The sequence below is a fragment of the Coregonus clupeaformis genome, chromosome 9 (genome assembly GCF_020615455.1).
Source record: "Coregonus clupeaformis isolate EN_2021a chromosome 9, ASM2061545v1, whole genome shotgun sequence".
Lineage (NCBI taxonomy): Eukaryota > Metazoa > Chordata > Actinopteri > Salmoniformes > Salmonidae > Coregonus > Coregonus clupeaformis.
The window spans coordinates 20,664,089-20,684,822 of record NC_059200.1 but is presented as its reverse complement, the minus strand read 5'-3'; the positions used below and the strand labels follow the sequence as shown (position 1 = coordinate 20,684,822).

The window sequence follows — 20,734 nt, the reverse complement described above, 5'->3', positions numbered from 1 at the left end:
AACACAAACGCTTTGTTTGTCAAATATGTCTGTGTCAGAGTGTGCCCCTGGCTATCCGTAAATTTTTAAAATAAAGAAAATTGTGCCGTCTGGTTTGCTTAATATAAGGAATTTGAAAAGATTTTTACGTTTTGATACTTACAGTGGGGAAAAAAAGTATTTAGTCAGCCACCAATTGTGCAAGTTCTCCCACTTAAAAAGATGAGAGAGGCCTGTAATTTTCATCATAGGTACACGTCAACTATGACAGACAAATTGAGAAAAAAAAATCCAGTAAATCACATTGTAGGATTTTTTATGAATTTATTTGCAAATTATGGTGGAAAATAAGTATTTGGTCACCTACAAACAAGCAAGATTTCTGGCTCTCACAGACCTGTAACTTCTTCTTTAAGAGGCTCCTCTGTCCTCCACTCGTTACCTGTATTAATGGCACCTGTTTGAACTTGTTATCAGTATAAAAGACACCTGTCCACAACCTCAAACAGTCACACTCCAAACTCCACTATGGCCAAGACCAAAGAGCTGTCAAAGGACACCAGAAACAAAATTGTAGACCTGCACCAGGCTGGGAAGACTGAATCTGCAATAGGTAAGCAGCTTGGTTTGAAGAAATCAACTGTGGGAGCAATTATTAGGAAAAGGAAGACATACAAGACCACTGATAATCTCCCTCGATCTGGGGCTCCACGCAAGATCTCACCCCGTGGGGTCAAAATGATCACAAGAACGGTGAGCAAAATCCCAGAACCACACGGGGGGACCTAGTGAATGACCTGCAGAGAGAGGGACCAAAGTAACAAAGCCTACCATCAGTAACACACTACGCCGCCAGGGACTCAAATCCTGCAGTGCCAGACGTGTCCCCCTGCTTAAGCCAGTACATGTCCAGGCCCGTCTGAAGTTTGCTAGAGTGCATTTGGATGATCCAGAAGAGGATTGGGCGAATGTCATATGGTCAGATGAAACCAAAATAGAACTTTTTGGTAAAAACTCAACTCGTCGTGTTTGGAGGACAAAGAATGCTGAGTTGCATCCAAAGAACACCATACCTACTGTGAAGCATGGGGGTGGAAACATCATGCTTTGGGGCTGTTTTTCTGCAAAGGGACCAGGACAACTGATCCGTGTAAAGGAAAGAATGAATGGGGCCATGTATCGTGAGATTTTGAGTGAAAACCTCCTTCCATCAGCAAGGGCATTGAAGATGAAACGTGGCTGGGTCTTTCAGCATGACAATGATCCCAAACACACCGCCGGGCAATGAAGGAGTGGCTTCGTAAGAAGCATTTCAATGTCCTGGAGTGGCCTAGCCAGTCTCCAGATCTCAACCCCATAGAAAATCTTTGGAGGGAGTTGAAAGTCCGTGTTGCCCAGCGACAGCCCCAAAACATCACTGCTCTAGAGGAGATCTGCATGGAGGAATGGGCCAAAATACCAGCAACAGTGTGTGAAAACCTTGTGAAGACTTACAGAAAACGTTTGACCTGTGTCATTGCCAACAAAGGGTATATAACAAAGTATTGAGAAACTTTTGTTATTGACCAAATACTTATTTTCCATCATAATTTGCAAATAAATTCATTAAAAATCCTACAATGTGATTTTCTTGATTTTTTTTCCTCATTTTGTCTGTCATAGTTGACGTGTACCTATGATGAAAATTACAGGCCTCTCTCATCTTTTTAAGTGGGAGAACTTGCACAATTGGTGGCTGACTAAATACTTTTTTTCCCCACTGTAAGTATATTTTAGCAATTACATTTACTTTTGATACTTAAGTTTAAGACCAAATACTTTTAGACTTTTACTCAAGCAGTGTTTTACTGGATGACTTTCACTTTTACACTGCTCAAAAAAATAAAGGGAACACTTAAACAACACAATGTAACTCCAAGTCAATCACACTTCTGTGAAATCAAACTGTCCACTTAGGAAGCAACACTGATTGACAATAAATGTCACATGCTGTTGTGCAAATGGAATAGACAACAGGTGGAAATTATAGGCAATTAGCAAGACACCCCCAATAAAGGACTGGTTTTGCAGGTGGTGACCACAGACCACTTCTCAGTTCCTATGCTTCCTGGCTGATGTTTTGGTCACTTTTGAATGCTGGCGGTGCTTTCACTCTAGTGGTAGCATGAGACGGAGTCTACAACCCACACAAGTGGCTCAGGTAGTGCAGCTCATCCAGGATGGCACATCAATGCGAGCTGTGGCAAAGATTTGCTGTGTCTGTCAGCGTAGTGTCCAGAGCATGGAGGCGCTACCAGGAGACAGGCCAGTACATCAGGAGACGTGGAGGAGGCCGTAGGAGGGCAACAACCCAGCATCAGGACTGCTACCTCCGCCTTTGTGCAAGGAGGAGCAGGAGGAGCACTGCCAGAGCCCTGCAAAATGACCTCCAGCAGGCCACAAATGTGCATGTGTCTGCTCAAACGGTCAGAAATAGACTCCATGAGGGTGGTATGAGGGCCCGACGTCCACAGGTGGGGGTTGTGCTTACAGCCCAACACCGTGCAGGACATTTGGCATTTGCCAGAGAACACCAAGATTGGCAAATTCGCCACTGGCGCCCTGTGCTCTTCACAGATGAAAGCAGGTTCACACTGAGCACATGTGACAGACGTGACAGAGTCTGGAGACGCCGTGGAGAACGTTCTGCTGCCTGCAACATCCTCCAGCATGACCGGTTTGGCGGTGGGTCAGTCATGGTGTGGGGTGGCATTTCTTTGGGGGGCCGCACAGCCCTCCATGTGCTCGCCAGAGGTAGCCTGACTGCCATTAGGTACCGAGATGAGATCCTCAGACCCCTTGTGAGACCATATGCTGGTGCGGTTGGCCCTGGGTTCCTCCTAATGCAAGACAATGCTAGACCTCATGTGGCTGGAGTGTGTCAGCAGTTCCTGCAAGAGGAAGGCATTGATGCTATGGACTGGCCCGCCCATTCCCCAGACCTGAATCCAATTGAGCACATCTGGGACATCATGTCTCGCTCCATCCACCAACGCCACGTTGCACCACAGACGGAGTTGGCGGATGCTTTAGTCCAGGTCTGGGAGGAGATCCCTCAGGAGACCATCCGCCACCTCATCAGGAGCATGCCCAGGCGTTGTAGGGAGGTCATACAGGCACGTGGAGGCCACACACACTACTGAGCCTCATTTTGACTTGTTTTAAGGACATTACATCAAAGTTGGATCAGCCTGTAGTGTGGTTTTCCACTTTAATTTTGAGGGTGACTCCAAGTCCAGACCTCCATGGGTTGATAAATTTGATTTCCATTGATAATTTTTGTGTGATTTTGTTGTCAGCACATTCAACTATGTAAAGAAAAAAGTATTTAATAAGATTATTTCATTCATTCAGATCTAGGATGTGTTATTTTAGTGTTCCCTTTATTTTTTTGAGCAGTGTACTTGAGTCAATTTCTAAGAAGGTATCTTTTACTCAAGCATGACAATCAAGGACTTTTTCCACCACTGCTATTAGGTGCTACTAATACTCCTCCACCCCACTTCCCATCCCAACCTAGCTAGACGTATGGCTGCGGTGACCTATTAGTTTGTGTCTGTGTGTTGGTTTCATATGTAGGTTTGTGTATATCTTGTGATTTGTCAGCCTTTGCTTGTGTATCCTTAGGTAGGTTCCCTGGACACAGATTAAGCCTACCCTGGACTCAGATGGACTAAATGGAGAATCTCCATTGATCATGCTTCTTAGTGTAGGACTAGGCTTACTCTGTGTGTGGGAAAGCAGTCCCTTATGTATCATGCCTCATAGCTTATCTCTCTGTCCTCAGGTACCTGCTGCATGTGTTCATGGAGGCGGGCTGTCTGGAGTGGTGCGTTATGATTGGTCTGATCCTGAGAGAGGCCACAGTCATCATGCAGGTGGTCAACTTCCTGGACAGCCCAGAGGTTCCTCCTGAGACAGTCCAAAGTGTCCGTTCCGGCCTGCTGGGGGTCGACGCATGGGCCTCCACAGACTGGTCAGTGTGTCTGTCACTCTCTCCTTCTTTCTCTCCCTCTGCACAAATTGTAAAATCAAAGTCCAACCAGAATAACTTTCTGTGTACAGTGCTCTGTTTATTCTAACATTTTCACCGCATTGTCAAGTGTTTATAGGTTCAGAACTTTTGTGAAACTGCACAGTCAAAATATATATGGCAAATAGAAATCAAAACTGGATGGTCTTCAGAGATCGATGGGAGGGGTTGAGGGTAGCTGAAGGATGGGACTAAAAACAAACAAAAGATAACTACTTGAAAATACACTGTGTCCGTACAATTTAGATAGGCTTCTACTTCCAGTTTGTACATACGAAGTGTTGTTGTCCATTAGTTTACTCCAATTAAGGGAGGGGTGGTAGGGTTAGGGGAAAAGAATAAAGGAAAATATATTTAAAAATATATGTTTTTTATTTATTTATGTACTGTACCAGTCAAAAGTTTGGACACACCTACTCATTCCAGGGTTTTTCTTTATTTTTACTATTTTCTACATTGTAGAATAATAGTGAAGACATCAAAACTATGAAATAACACATATGGAATCATGTAGTAACCAAAAAAGTGTTAAACAAATCAAAATATATTTGAGATTCTTCAAAGTAGCCACCCTTTGCCTTGATGACAGCTTTGCACACTCTTGGCATTCTCCCAAGCAGCTTCATGAGGTAGTCACCTGGAATGCATTTCAATTAACAGGTGTGCCTTCTTAAAAGTTCATTTGTGGAATTTATTTCCTTCTTAATGCGTTTGAGCCAATCAGTTGTGTTATGACAAGGTATACAGAAGATAGCCCTATTTGGTAAAAGACCAAAGTCCATATTATGGCAAGAACAGCTCAAATAAGCAAAGAGAAATGACAGTCCATCATTACTTTAAGACATGAAGGTCAGTCAATACGGTACATTTCAAGAACTTTGAAAGTTTCTTCAAGTGCAGTCGCAAAAACCATCAAGCGCTATGATGAAACTGGCTCTCATGAGGACCACCACAGGAATGGAAGACCCAGAGATACCGCTGCTGCAGAGGATGATCTCCGCATGTGTGGTTCCCACCGTGACGCATGGAGGAGGAGGTGTGATGGTGTGGGGGTGCTTTGCTGGTGACACTGCCAGTGATTTATTTAGAATTCAAGGCGCACTTAACCAGCATGGCTACCACAGCATTCTGCAGCGATACGCCATCCCATCTGGTTTGCGCTTAGTGGGACTATCGTTTGTTTTTCAACAGGACAATGACCCAAAAAAAACACTTCCAGGCTGTGTAAGGGCTATTTTACCAAGAAGGAGAGTGATGGAGTGCTGCATCAGATGACCTGGCCTCCACAATCACCCGACCTCAACCCAATTGAGATGGTTTGGGATGAGTTGGACCGCAGAGTGAAGGAAAAGCAGCCAACAAGTGCTCAGCATATGTGGGAACTCCTTCAAGACTGTTGGAAAAGCATTCCTCATGAAGCTGGTTGAGAGACTGCCAAGAGTGTGCAAAGGGTGACTACATTGAATAATCTCAAATATAAAATATATTTTGATTTGTTTAACACTTTTTTTGGTTACTACGTGATTCCATATGTGTTATTTCATAGTTTCGATGTCTTCACTATTATTCTACAATGTGGAAAATAGTAAAAATAAAGAAAAACCCTTGAATGAGTAGGTGTGTCCAAACTTTTGACTGGTACTGTAAGTATTCAGACCCTTTAATCAGTACTTTGTTGAAGCACCTTTGGCAGCGATTACAGCATCGAGTCTTCTTGGGTATGACGCTACAAGCTTGGCACATCTGTATTTGGGGAGTTTCTCCCATTCTTCTCTGCAGTGCCTCTCCAGGTCTGTCAGGTTGGATGGGGAGCATTGCTTCACAGCTATTGTCCGGTCTCTCCAGAGATGTTCGATCAGGTTCAAGTCCAGGCTCTGGCTGGGCCACTCAAGGACATTCAGAGACTTGTCCCGAAGCCACTCCTGCGTTGTCTTGGCTGTGTGCTTAGGGTCGTTGTCCTGTTGGAAAGTGAACCTTCGCCCCAGTCTGAGGTCCTGAGTGCTCTGGAGCAGGTTTTCATCAAGGATCTCTCTGTACTTTTCTCCGTTCATCTTTGCCTCGATCCTGACTAGTCTCCCAGTCCCTGCCGCTGAAAAACCTCCCCACAGCATGATGCTGCCACCACCATGCTTCACCGAAGGGATGGTGCCAGGTTTCCTCCAGCCGTGACGCTTGGCATTCAGGCCAAAGAGTTCAATCTTGGTTTCAACAGACCAGAGAATCTTGTTTCTCATGGTCTGAGAGTCTTAAGGTGCCTTTTGGCAAACTCCAAGCGGGCTGTCATGTGCCTTTTACTGAGGAGTGACTTCCGTCTGGCCACTCTACCATAAAGGCCTGATTGGTGGAGTGCTGCAGAGATGGTTGTCCTACTGGAAGGTTCTCCCATCTCCACAGAGGAACTCTGGAGCTCTGTCAGAGTGAGCATTGGGTTCTTTGTCACCTCCCTGACAAAGGCCCTTCTCCCCTGGTTGCTCAGTTTGGCCGGGCGGCCAGCTCTAGAAAGAGTCTGGGTGGTTCCAAACTTCTTCCATTTAAGAATGATGGAGGCCACTGTGTTCTTGGGGACCTTCAATGCTGCAGACATTTTTTGGTACCCTTCCCCAGATCTGTGCCTCGACACAATCCTGTCTCGGACCTCTACAGTCAATTCCTTCGACCTCATCTTGGTTTTTGCTCTGACATGCATTGTCAACTGTGGGACCTTATATAGACAAGCGTATGCCTTTCCAAATCATGTCCAATCAATTGAATTTACCACAGGTGGACTCCAAGTTGTAATAACATCTCAAGGATTATCAATGTAAACAGGATGCACCTGAGCTCAATTTTGAGTCTCATAGCAAAGGGTCTGAATACTTATGTAAATTAGGTATTTCTGTTTTTTATTTTTTATAAATTTGCCAACATTTCTAAAACCTGTTTTTGCTTTGTCGTTATGGGGTATTGTGTGTAGATTGCTGAGGATAATTTTTTTAAATCAATTTTAGAAAAAGGCTGTAATGTAACACTGTGGAAAAAGTCAAGGGGTCTAAAACTACTTTCCGAAGGCACTGTGTGTGTATGTGTCTAGCTGCAATAATAAAGCTGATCTACCCCCTAAAATAATAGTTAATAATATTTGTATTCATCCAGACCACTAGTGGAACTGTGGTGTAAAGGATGTTACATGTTCTATAGCAGCTATGGCAAAGGCACAGTGAAGGTCATGAATGTTGTGATCTGGATACTGACTCCTCCTCCCCTCTCCACTCCCTGTAGCCTGGGCTATAAGCCCTTCCTGAACATGATCCGGCCCCAGCTGCAGAAGCTCATAGAGACTTCTGTAGATCAGATCCAGCCTGAAGCCTTCCTGCCAGGGGCTTCCAACCCCAACTCCAAGCTGGCTGAGCCCCAGCCCGGAGACCCCAGGGTAGAAGACAGTAGGGGGCCTGCTCCCCTAGGTCTGGCCCTTCCTCTGGAGCCCCCTGGGGGGTTAGGGACCGAGGACGGAGGAGCTCCAGAGGAGCAGGAGGAGCAGGCGGTGGATGAGGGGGCGTATGACTGCACTTTGTCCTGACATGCCCTGTCCTGACCTGGGTCGTGTTCATTAGGCACCAAACGGAAGAAAATGGACTGAAACAGGGAGGGACTGACTACATGGACTTAAACTTTTTTGCTACAGTAAGCCCTGATGAATACAGACTTTTTCTGACCTCTGACCTTGCTGGGCGGGTGTGTGATGGGACACAGGATGAGGATGAGGAAGAGGAGGAGGAGGAAAGCTGCACTGGAAGCCTCAAAGATTAAACACTGCATTGTGTGTCGAACCCGTTTGTTGGCTGACGTGGACTCTGATATGTTGTGTTGACCATGAGTGTGTGTGTATGAAACTGAATGTGTGTGTATGAGACTGAGTGTGTGTGTATGAGACTGAATGTGCGTGTGTGTGTGTGTATGAGACTGTGTGTGTGCTTGTTTGTGTCATGGTTTTGTGTGTATTACTACACTGGGTGTGTAACAGTTGGAAGACTCAAACGCAAGAGAACATTCTCGACTTTCTTCTCTCCTGTCCGGATACTCGTCCATCCCAGTGCTGGAGCAGGGTTGGTCAGTCTGTCTGTCTGTCTGTGAGTGAGTGGGCTCCTGTGGTTAAGAGTGTCAGTATTGTCCAGTTGATTATGGACTTGAGTCACTGCAGACAATGTTAGTCAGGACACAGCCAATTCATAACACAAAAACAAATGCTTACCTAAAATATAGATACAAAAAAAGGAATTTGATCACAGACCAGGGTTTACCAGACTGAGTTTGGGCTAGTCAGGCTTTATTCCGGGATTAATTGTTCAACCACAAAGCAGGCAGTTTGTGTTGCAAGTTAGCTTTTTACCAAAATGTTCAGATCAGAGAAACCCTGTCTGTGTTGCAGTCTGGATCGTGCTGGTCTGGGCTATAGTGTCTGTCTAGATAGAAATGTCAGATCGCTGTGACGACGTGCTGGGCGGAGAGCTATAAAAGGCATCTGGGATATTATCAGTTAGACATGTCACACTTCAGTGGTGGAACAAGGACCCAATTGTCATACTTGAGTAAAAGTAAAGATACCGTAATAGAAAATTACTCAAGTGAAAGTCACCCAGTAAAATACTACTTGAGTAAAAGTCTAAAAGTATTTGGTTTTACATTTACTTAAGTATCAAAAGTAAATTTTATTGCACAAATATACTTAAGTATCAAAAGTAAAAGTATAAATCATTTCACATTATATTAAGCAAACCAGACAGCACTTTTTTAAATAAATGGTAAAGTACTTTACACCACTGTCACATATGAAGCTTTATTGGCGCTCCTTCCACATTACAGAAAATTCAACCTGTATATTTTTGTCACAGTTTGTGCAACGGTCTATTGTACTTTGTTGTGGAGGAGATCAGATATAACTTTTGGCAAGGAACCACCCCTGAAACCAACCATGCTCAACTGTGTGTGCTGGACAAGTTCCGAACATTTTTATGAGATGCACTGAAGTGTGTGTGTGGAGGGTTGTCATATTGTATCCCTCCTACTGTACAGTGGATTTAAAGATATTTGCTGATGCCTTGGTCAATAATGTGATGATATTCTTCTACAACATTACTTCAGGAGATGTCAGTCCCCTTACTACGATATTAAAGACTGTGGTGTGACAATTCTGTGGGTCGAGAGAGAAGACCTGTTGTGCGTTCGTGCGCATGATGACCTGAATTGGAGGTGAATGTTGTTGACGAGGGCCTAACCAGGCCTCAACCAAACCATGACTGACTCCTGAAGGGAGAATCTAACGATCTCTGAGGACAAACCACAGTATTATGGCGATCCTGACCTGCATCTTTACACACATGCTTTAGGATTGGCTCTAGAATTGAAGCATTACTGTTCAGTTGGCTTCCGTCATGCTGGAGGATCCAAACGGAGACGAATCAGAGAAACTATATTCATAATTCACTTTGTATTGATAGCATATTATGCCATGCCAGAGATCATTTTTATTTGGCCCCTTTTTAATAAATAGATTAAACATCAACTGACGCACACTTTGGCGTTAACTCAATGTCACATTTCAGTATCGTTTTCTAAAAGTAGGATTCTGTCTATCTCCTATCAGGGATCTTGGTGTTGCCTTAGCAATGGCTGTGGAGTTGAATAGGTCCTATACTATTTAATGTATTCAGACTGAATGTGTCCATTGTTTCTATAAGAATTTAGGTCTATAAGGTCTTGGTTGTTATCACCGTGGTAACATACCAAAACCTTGATACTTTAAAACTGATAACGATGACTGAGAATATCTCCAACACTGGCGCTCCTCACAGAAGCAGCTCCTATGGGTATGATGTGGAACGGTAAAGACTAAGTGCTATTGCATCGGTTTATTATTTATTTTGTTGACTAAGTACAGTATCCTCACATGGAATCAATCTTTTATGATGGTCAGTATTATTATATTTATTTATTGGTTGTGGTGTTATTGCTAATGGAAAAATGTTAGCCTTCATTATTCATTCAAAGCAACTAATCAAGAACTATTTGCCTCCGCCTGACCAGCATAGAGCTCTCTCAGGCCCAGCGCCCAGGTCGAAATCCCTCCGCCTGACCAGCATAGAGCTCTCTCAGGCCCAGCGCCCAGGTCGAAATCCCTCCGCCTGACCAGCATAGAGCTCTCTCAGGCCCATCGCCCAGGTCAATATCCCTCTGCCTGACCAGCATAGAGCTCTCTCAGGCCCATCGCCCAGGTCGAAATCCCTCCGCCTGACCAGCATAGAGCTCTCTCAGGCCCAGCGCCCAGGTCGATATCCCTCCGCCTGACCAGCATAGAGCTCTCTCAGGCCCAGCGCCCAGGTCGAAATCCCTCCTGACCAGCATAGAGCTCTCTCAGGCCCAGCGCCCAGGTCGATATCCCTCCGCCTGACCAGCATAGAGCTCTCTCAGGCCCAGCGCCCAGGTCGATATCCCTCCGCCTGACCAGCATAGAGCTCTCTCAGGCCCAGCGCCCAGGTCGATATCCCTCCGCCTGACCAGCATTAGAGCTCTTACCCTCAAAACGGGAATCAATGGTGAAACAGCCACATCCATTTGTGATATTACAACAACAAATTGTACTTTGTAGAAGAGCTTAATATGTACTGCATTGTTTTCACCATGCTGCACGACACTCCACAGCTCAGCAACAACAATAACAACGGTGGTGGGGCGGCCAGTGGAGCTGTTTCCCCCTCTGACAGCCTTCAGAACTCTGGCTTGTATCCACAAAGCATCTGAGGAGAAATGCTGATCTAGGAACAGGCCCCATGTCTCCATATAATCATTATTCATTGAGCTCTAAATGGCAATACTGGTCCTAGATCAGCTGTTTCTCCAGACAATTGTTAGGGCTCTGTGAACACACAGCAGATGTTTTCTTTACTGTGTGTAGTTCTTCTATTTATATTATCTAGGTTCAGTACATCACTATTAAACTGTGCAATTCTGAAATGTTGCTTTGTTTCAGTTTTATTTTTGAGTATCCTTTTTTAAAATCATTTTTTTTTTGTTACCTTCATCTACATTCTGCGCCACATTTTTACTGCCACTCACACCAACCAAAACGGTTGTACTTTAAACATTATTATGCTGCGGCTCACTGTGCTTGTTGTTTGTATTTTAAACAATATTTTTGCCTCTATTCCGATTCTATTGTTCTGCAGCATTGTTTATGAGAACCTCTTTGGCCGTGATTGTACACTAGCCTGAGTCCCAGACCGGTTGGTGCCGTCTTACCAAAATCCATTTCTGTCATTGTCACGTTTGCTATGGAGTTGGCGAGACCGCACAAACAGACCTGGGACTCCAGTTAACTACACAGCATGGATGTGCTTCTATTCTGTCTCTCCTCTGCTGTCAGTACAGTATATGCAGTAGCTTACTGTCTGCTCTCAAGCCCACAACAAACCCCAGCTGTAAAGTTTATCTAACGTAATAAGGGTCTTGGCTAACCAGAGACATGTTCTGAGGCCTTGGGTCAGTGTGTTGTGGGGACAACGTGACGTGAGTGCTTGTATATGCAGAGGTACGATGAACCCCTCCACACCCCTCTGATGAAAGATCAAACCATTGATGCTCCAACAAATCTTTGTTAGTACTTAAGACGGTTTTTCTATATCATATAGAAATGGATATTATGATTATACACGGTTCATGTTTCCTTCTGATCTGATGAGAAGCCTATTGTTTCGTGCGTGTCTGTCTCTGCTGTTGGGAAAAGCACAATGTCAGACATGACAACAGTGGTACTCTTTTCATACAAAATCTGTATGAAGGACATAAGAACATCTTTGTTTTCCTTCGTAGTGTACAGTAAAGTATTGCATATCTATGACGCAGTAACATTCCCTGGGTCAAGATAGGTGGACATCTTCAGTGTAGTGTACAGTGCTATGAAAAAGTATTTGCCCCCTTTCTAATTTTCTCTACTTTTGCATATTTGTGATACTGAATGTTATCAGATCTTCAACCAAAACCTAATATTAGATAAAGGGAACATAAGTGAACAAATAACACAACAATTACATATTTATTTCATTAACAAAGTTATGCAACACCCAATTCCCCTGTGTGAAAAAGTAATTGCCCTCTTACACTCAATAACTGGTTGTGCCACCTTTAGCTGCAATGACTCCAACCAAATGCTTCCTGTAGTTGTTGATCAGTCTCTCTCGTCGCTGTGGAGGAATTTTGGCCCACTCTTACATGCAGAACTGCTTTAACTCAGTGACGTGTGGGTTTTCAAGCATGAACTGCTCGTTTCAAGTCCTGCCACAACAACTCAATTGGGATTAGGTCTGGACTTTGACTAGGCCATTCCAAAACTTCCAATTTGTTGCTTATTAGCAATTTTCATGTAGACTTGATTGTGTTTTGGATCATTGTCTTGCTGCACGACCCAGCTGCGCTTCAGCTTCAGCTCACAGACGGATGGTCTGACATTCTCCTGTAGAAATCTCTGATACAGAGCAGAATTCATGGTTCCTTCTATTAAGGCAAGTCGTCCAGGTCCTGAGGCAGCAAAGCATCCCCAAACCATCACACCACCACCATGCTTGACCTTTGGTATGATGTTCTTACTGTGGAATGCAGAGTTTGGTTTTCGCCAGGCATTACTGGAACCATGTCATCTAAAAAGTTATACTTTTGAATTATCTGTCCATACAACGTTCTTCCAAGAGTCTTAAGGTCATCCAGGTGCTTTTTGGCAAACTTCAGTCAACTTTTTGGACGAGATGGGTCCCATTATGCCTGGCGAAAACCAAACACTGCATTCCACAGTAAGAACATCATCATTTGTAAGTCGCTCTGGATAAGAGCGTCTGCTAAATGATGTAAATGTAAAATACCAAAGGTCAAGCATGGTGGTGGTAGTGGTGTGATGGTTTGGGGATGCTTTGCTGCCTCAGGACATGGACGACTTGCCTTAATAGAAGGAACCATGAATTCTGCTCTGTATCAGAGAATTCTACAGGAGAATGTCAGACCATCCGTCTGTGAGCTGAAGCGCAGCTGGGTCATGCAGCAAGACAATGATCCAAAACACACAATCAAGTCTACATGAAAATTGCTAATAAGCAACAAATTGGAAGTTTTGGAATGGCCTAGTCAAAGTCCAGACCTAATCCCAATTGAGATGTTGTGGCAGGACTTGAAACGAGCAGTTCATGCTTGAAAACCCACACGTCACTGAGTTAAAGCAGTTCTGCATGGAAGAGTGGGCCAAAATTCCTCCACAGTGACGAGAGAGACTGATCAACAACTACAGGAAGCATTTGGTTGGAGTCATTGCAGCTAAAGGTGGCACAACCAGTTAGAGTGTAAGGGGGCAATTACTTTTTCACACAGGGGAATTGGGTGTTGCATAACTTTGTTTATTAAATAAATATGTAATTGTTGTTATTTGTTCACTTATGTTCCCTTTATCTAATATTAGGTTTTGGTTGAAGATCTGATAACATTCAGTAACACAAATATGCAAAAGTAGAGAAAATTAGAAAGGGGGCAAATACTTTTTCATAGCACTGTAGATACTGTTTATTGTACAATTTGCCTTTTCTATTCATTTTGGTTTTCTATTTTTTCCTGTACATAAACAATAAAAAAATTTTTTTAACAAATGTATTTTCCCCCCATTTACAATTGAGATATATGAAGAAGAAAAAGACTACTAAAAGCAACATGTATTAAGCACTTTATTGCTGTACATGGTGGTAAGTCACTGGACACAAGTGTTCATTTCAAGCTTCTTTTTGAGTATGTAATCAAGTCATGAAAATACCCTGTTACACAATATTCCCCAAATCTTTCCCATCAACCATGTTAATCCCATCTGTGATTATATAACTGATTTTAAAAGATTAGGCATAACCCTCCATTTGACAAATTAAGTACATGGCTATCTAATTAGACAAATCAATTTAATAAAATACAAAATTACAAAAGTATGATTGCTTTTAAATAATTAACATGTTATACAAAACTGCACTTTTATTCAGTGTCCCAGGAGTACACCGTAATTAAGTACAATTAAAGTAGGTGAGTTGCATCTAACAAAATATAAGGTTTAAAAAAAAAACGTACATGTCCCAATGAAAACACTAATTAAAAGACAGGATCACTCAACAAACGTGGACGTGGGATATTACCATGTGCATTTTAGTTCCTATTTTTCAAACTGAAGTACAGGTAATTGCCAAAATAAAGGAAACATTTAAGCATAACTAAATTAAATCAACTGACGGTTTAAAAATAAAGAACATATAAAGAAAGTAGATCCTTCCTTTCTCCCAATCATTCTACAGAATTACATTTGAGACCCATAAACGGTTTCAATGAAATGTTTCACCTTTTATAATTGGTATTTACAAAGGACAAGGCTGGGGAAATGACAGTATCATGTTTAGATAAGTTACAGTAACAATGTTTTATGGGATATGATGATACTTAACCCTTCGCAAGCTACTTTGAACAATGTTTATAATAGTTTGCTTGAATTTGACCAATGTGCTTTGGTGAACATGGAAACGAGTGCACTATTAAAACACTGAGTGGTGATTTATGGCAGAATTCAATCCGATCGCGTTTTGGCAGCAATGCGCCATTTTAATGGACATTTTTGAAGCAACATATGCAGCCAGCGTTTACCGTGAATCTCGTCACCACGAACGTGGGAACAATGCCTTTAAAACGTGCTTTGCCGACTAAGCGCGATCGGATTGATTTCCCAGCATAACTTTTTATTTTTTTTGTCAAATCATAAATGTTATGATAAATGACTGCATAAGAAAAGTTTGACAGTACTGACATGAAATGTCATTACCATAAACCACGTTACATTTTACAATCTTCGACAGAGAATAAGCAGCAATACAGTTTTGATGAGCAATCAGTACAAAACATTAAACAAGGCTGTGTACAGTACACTTCAGAGCTTGAGTCATTACTTAAATTAAATGGGAAATGTAGTGAACCTGAACATTAGTCACCAATCGTTTTGTAATTACAGAATCAGGACCTAAAATGGGACATTTCTTTTACCTAAATTTTAAAAAACGAAAAGCACATCAACTGAATATGTATTGTATTGGAACGCACAATATTTGATAGAAATACAAATCATTTATTTGATTTCAACGTTTAAATTACCTCTGATTTTAAAGATGTTCTTATTAGAAGTTTATGCATATACTTTCAAAATGTTTTGTTGTTGATAAAACATTAAGTTTAAGTTCCATCCATCAGGCCTGAGTGGTGTTGATATACCTCTTTGATAAAGGCGACCAAAATGGCACCCTATTCCCTATATAATGCACTATTCCCTATATAGTGCACTACTTTTATAGGGCTCTGGTCAACAGCAGCGAATAGGGTCCAAGTTCAGGCGTTGACAAAACCTCACTAAACGACGCCACTAGCTAACCTAAAGAGTCTGGGTGTCTTTAGACACGTGCTCATGTTAGTTTCCTCCCCCTTGCTCTTTTCCTCTCTTAAATCAAAACATCACCTTGTGTTCATCGTGCATATTTCAAAGAGTATACTGGGATGTTTGTTTCACCACAGGTGCATCACAGCGATGGATATGACAAAAATAGAGGGTTTTAAACCCTTCAAAAACGACACTAGAATTTACGAAATGTTGCTGTACAATCCGGCACTTGCTAAAACCAGATATTTTACAGGTAAGTGCATGTGACCAGAACAGTAAGAAGCATGACATAAGGCAGGATGCCAACAGATACTTTTAACCCTCTAGTCTACAACCATGTGACATTCTAGAACCTAGAAACGTTCTAGAACCTAGAAAGCACATTCTCTTGGTTCCATCCTTTCACCTGCTCTGAGAGAGAGGAGGACACATCGCTGGATACAAAACAACAAGGCGACTGTTCAACACACCACAACACAAACTGGTACTAGTAGGAGCCACAGCAGTGTAGTCCAAGAGACTGCCCAAATCAACAACCCAGTTGCCTGGTAACAATCCTTATCAAATCTCAAGTACCCGTCAGTCTTCACAAAACCCCAAATACCAATTAGCTACTTCATAGAGGTAACATATCGAGCCATCGCTGAGAACCATGAAGTAGGGCTGCACGATATCGGAAAAAACTGAATTGCGTTTTAACCAAACATTTTGATTGCGATTTGACTTGCGATATAGATAAACACTTGGGTGAACTGTTGTAATCATATAAATAAAATGATTTATATTAAGAAGCAAAAGTGGAAAGCACCATCGTTCTTGTTTGGACAACCTGTTGTTTGCATTTGCCCTAACAGAACAGCAACTTAAAGAGCAGAGGAGGAACTGTGCTGCTTGAGTGACAGGGGGCGGGGCTTTGTGTGTAGAAAGCAGCCGCAAGAGGAGAGTGGGAGAGACAACAGAGTAAACTATTAAAATGTTTGTTACACGCGGCTGAGTGCCGTTTCAAAATATTGCTACATGGATATCTCTTGGGATATGGATATTGCACATGTCAATATTGCAGATTCGATTAATTGTGCAGCCCTACCATGAAGACAGCTCACAGATAATACTTTACCAAGCTAGTCCAGAGAAAACATAGCGGGGCTTTATTCATCAAACTTACCAGAGTAGAAGTGCTGATCTGGGATCAGATCCCCATCTATCCATATAATTGTATTTGATATGACCTAAAAAGGCAAAACGGATCCTATATCAGCACTCCTACTCTGACTATTTATGAACACAGGCCCTGCGCTACCTCAGAGACAAGTGTTAGCAGGAGGTGCTGTCCTGCAGTCAAACACCATTATGTTCTATACAGGGTTGGGGTCAATTGAGGAAGCATACTGAAATTCCAATTATCTCCAATGCCTTTCAATTAGAAACATTTTTGAATTTGGTTTACTTTCTGAATTGACTGGAATTGAAATGGAATTTGACCCCAACCCTGGTTCTATAACAACACAATTAGAAAGACAGAAACCATGGAGAGTAGAAAAGGAGGATTCCCCACTGATAAAATACAAGTTCTGTCCATTGCTTTGCATTCTGATTCACTATGTGCCACAGTCCGAGTCTGACCCACTCACCACAGGCTTCAGCCATAGAAATATAATTATTAGAAACTAGAAAGGGTGTTGTCAGTCTATGTAGGTTTATGACATCAGCCACCCTAGTATAATAACCTCTATTGGTTTATAATAAAACAACAATATCCCACTGTAAAATATTGATATACACTGTGCACACGATGGGCAAAAATACACCATGTGAAGTAGGAAAAACTACTGTTCAACTGTTAACAGGAAGTACCATTGATGAGGGACATCAGTAGGACAAAAGACATTGGAGTTGGTGAGGTGAGGTGGAATGGCTTACCTATGTGTTGCATTAATAAATGTTTTGTAAAGTGCCACAGCATTAAAACAACTGCCTTGTTGCATTAAAACAACTGCCTGGTTGCAGTTGTGTAGAGGTTAGAGCACTGTGGTTCAGTTTGAGAAAATGTAAGAAGCACCATTAGTTTGACTATGAGTAACGCTAAATTGAAGAGTATGAAACTCTACTATCTAATCAGTGTGTTTGTTGATGGACAGAATGTAAGTTTGAAATCGGAATACCTAGCTAAATGATTTACTAATTCAGTGATGAGTTCATTGCATTTCTATTTTAGAAATTTTCATCAGTCAAGCCATCACTTGTTAAAACTGATAAAAATATCCTTGCACATTAGCGAGCTCACCGTTAGTAAATCACACAAAGGGCTTTCACTTTACTTCAACTCAAAGCAGTTCAATCCTGTTCACCTTCAGACTACTGCACTGGCCTTGACACATCTCAGAGAGTTTTTTTTGTTTGTTTCATGTTTAAATAAAAATTGTTAATTTTGTAAGGAAACAACACTGACAGCACTGTAGCCTTTTAACTAAAATAGAGAGAGTGATGCTGAAGACACTGAGGACCTCGTGCTTGTTGACAGAGACGGAGGGCGGTGGAAAATGCAAAACAGTTTGTCAGAGAGAGACAGAGAGAAGAAAAACAGTGTAAAACAATAACTACCCATTTACCCCCATCCCCACAATAAAGGAACTCTACTGAACACTGGTTGACCATGTCCTAGTCCTACTGTTACTGTTTATAAGGACCATGCCCTAGTCCTCCTGTTACTGTTTATAAGGACCATGCCCTAGTCCTCCTGTTACTGTTTATAAGGACCATGCCCTAGTCCTCCTGTTACTGTTTATAAGGACCATGTCCTAGTCCTACTGTTACTGTTTATAAGGACCATGCCCTAGTCCTCCTGTTACTGTTTATAAGGACCATGCCCTAGTCCTACTGTTACTGTTTATAAGGACCATGCCCTAGTCCTCCTGTTACTGTTTATAAGGACCATGCCCTAGTCCTACTGTTACTGTTTATAAGGACCATGTCCTAGTCCTCCTGTTACTGTTTATAAGGACCATGTCCTAGTCCTACTGTTACTGTTTATAAGGACCATGCCCTAGTCCTACTGTTACTGTTTATAAGGACCATGCCCTAGTCCTCCTGTTACTGTTTATAAGGACCATGCCCTAGTCCTCCTGTTACTGTTTATAAGGACCATGTCCTAGTCCTACTGTTACTGTTTATAAGGACCATGTCCTAGTCCTACTGTTACTGTTTATTAATAAGGTTGCTTCTGGCTTAGCTTTAGTGTCCCTCCTGTTAGCTATGAGCCTATTGACACAGTGATGGTGGGGTCTCTCGAATGGGCCAGTGTGTGTGTGTGTGTGTGTGTGTGTGTGTGTGTGTGTGTGTGTGTGTGTGTGTGTGTGTGTGTGTGTGTGTGTGTGTGTGTGTTGGAGCGGAGGGGAAGCAGGCCCAAGAACGGGCCCAGTATTTCAGTATGGGTAAATGTGGTAGGTGCCTGTCAGTATGAGTACATCTGATAGGCCTAGGTGTCAGTATCGGTACATGTGATAGGTGGAGACCCAGGAAGAGGGGAAGGCCCATTTAGGGAACCTCTGCAGCATGTCGTCTAGCTGAACAGTCCTCTGGTCCTCTCCAAAGAAGTAGTGGGATGAGATGGCTACTGAGATCATCCCCTCTGGGCCTGACGGGTCCTCTTCTCTGGGAGGCTGGATTGGAGAAATATACATACTAAAACAATAATATATGTACAGTGTTTCCCCTATATTCACAAATGTTGCTGCCACTCCAACAATTTTTGTAAAAAAAAAAAAATGTATATGTATTATTATTTAGATGTTTTATCATTTTCAGGATGGTAAAACGTTTTCAGTGTAAACTTAAGACTAAAATCAGATATAAAGTCTGTAGAAAAGATAATGGAGCGATATATTTTTTAAATAAGATCCTCTTTGAGATCTAACAACCACCAAAATAAAAACTAGATAGTCAGGGAGAATCTCAAATAAAAACCTGTCATGGCATACTCCCAGTCGATATTCACGTCATAAGAAGGAATTCCCCTAGACCACGCCCACCTTGGAGGAAAACAATCAGTCTTCCCCATTGAAAAAGAGCAAACTTCTTCGTTGATTTTGAATCATACGGAAATCAAAAACCACGCAGAAAAGCTGCTGTGTTGTAGAATGTACCAGTTCAAATATCCTGAACTCTAGTTTGCAATGCTCCCACATAGGGAAATAGAGCCTGTGAGAAGAGCCCTGTGGTTTCAGGCTATTCGGCGTGGGGAGAGTCAGGAAATTGTGGGACCCGGTGTCCAAGTACAGTTAGCTATGTGTGTGGAAAACATTTCATCACAGGTAAGACTCACTACTTGTAGCTGTACTTGTAGCTGTATAGTCTGTTTGTGTTGTTGGTCTTGGCTAGCTAGCTAATGTTGCGGTCGGTAGCTAGCTAGAGGCTAGCACACACGTGGATAGCGCCGTCATGAAAAGGCGCATGAGGGTAGCCTTACAATATTATTAGCGCAAACTCTCGAGAGCAGGCAATGTTGAAAAGTAATTTTTAGACATGTACTTTTCTTCAATTGAGTTTTGTAATTGACTAAAACAAGCAGTCAACAAGAAATGTGTGTTTAAAAAAGGTCATTTTGCTGTGAGCCAATTGGGTAACCAGGGTAATTACAGGTGGTTTTCCGCCAAGACGGGCGGGGCTGCGACGTTCTATCTAATACCGATTGGGAGTATGGAGCCCCCATTGATTTTGTTATAATGTTTGAGTCCCTCAGATAGCATAAGAACACGGCATAAGCCTTGACAAAATGTGTAGAAATGCAGGAAATTAGCTTTAAAACTGCACATTTCCTCTCAGTCCGTGGCAATATGTGTAGAATTCTAGGAAATGATGACACAACATTTGTACAATCAAAATAAACTATCTACATTTGTCATTATATTTCCTAATGATCTGTCGCTCTGTAAACATAATAGCAAGCAAGCATGGGCTTGGATCACGACATAACGACAGACGTCGTCAGCAATGGAATCATCATACGGACAGACAAAGTAGACCTACTAAACAACGCCAAGTAGACAGATTAAAACAACCATATGGCCTCTGCCAAGTAGACAGACTTTAACAACCATATGGCTTCAGCCAAGTAGACAGACTTAAACAACCATATGGCCTCTGCCAAGTAGACAGACTTAACAACCATATGGCCTCAGCCAAGTAGACAGACTTAAACAACCATATGGCCTCTGCCAAGT

The 20,734-nt window shown here is 42.3% G+C and overlaps 2 protein-coding genes and 1 long non-coding RNA gene across 3 annotated transcripts in view; 2 read left to right on the top strand and 1 right to left on the bottom strand.

Moving 5' to 3' along the window:
• The window catches only part of LOC121573444 (guanine nucleotide exchange factor subunit RIC1-like), a 111,305-nt gene extending 102,633 nt beyond the window's left edge, over positions 1-8,672 (top strand). Inside the window, exons 26-27 of the mRNA XM_041885447.1 lie at positions 3,806-3,994; positions 7,310-8,672. Of these exons, the coding sequence (XP_041741381.1) occupies positions 3,806-3,994; positions 7,310-7,607 (487 nt within the window). The 3' untranslated portion in view covers positions 7,608-8,672. The remainder of the gene's footprint in view (positions 1-3,805; positions 3,995-7,309) is intronic.
• A 107-nt stretch (positions 8,673-8,779) lies between these two features.
• LOC121573443 lies at positions 8,780-11,042 on the top strand. The gene is made up of 2 exons (XR_006002043.1): positions 8,780-10,405; positions 10,456-11,042. It is a non-coding gene; the product is annotated as an uncharacterized LOC121573443 (long non-coding RNA).
• A 2,723-nt stretch (positions 11,043-13,765) lies between these two features.
• The window catches only part of LOC121573442 (endoplasmic reticulum metallopeptidase 1), a 57,265-nt gene continuing 50,296 nt past the window's right edge, over positions 13,766-20,734 (bottom strand). The window contains exon 16 of the mRNA XM_041885446.2: positions 13,766-19,174. Within this exon, the coding sequence (XP_041741380.1) occupies positions 18,998-19,174 (177 nt within the window). The 3' untranslated portion in view covers positions 13,766-18,997. The remainder of the gene's footprint in view (positions 19,175-20,734) is intronic.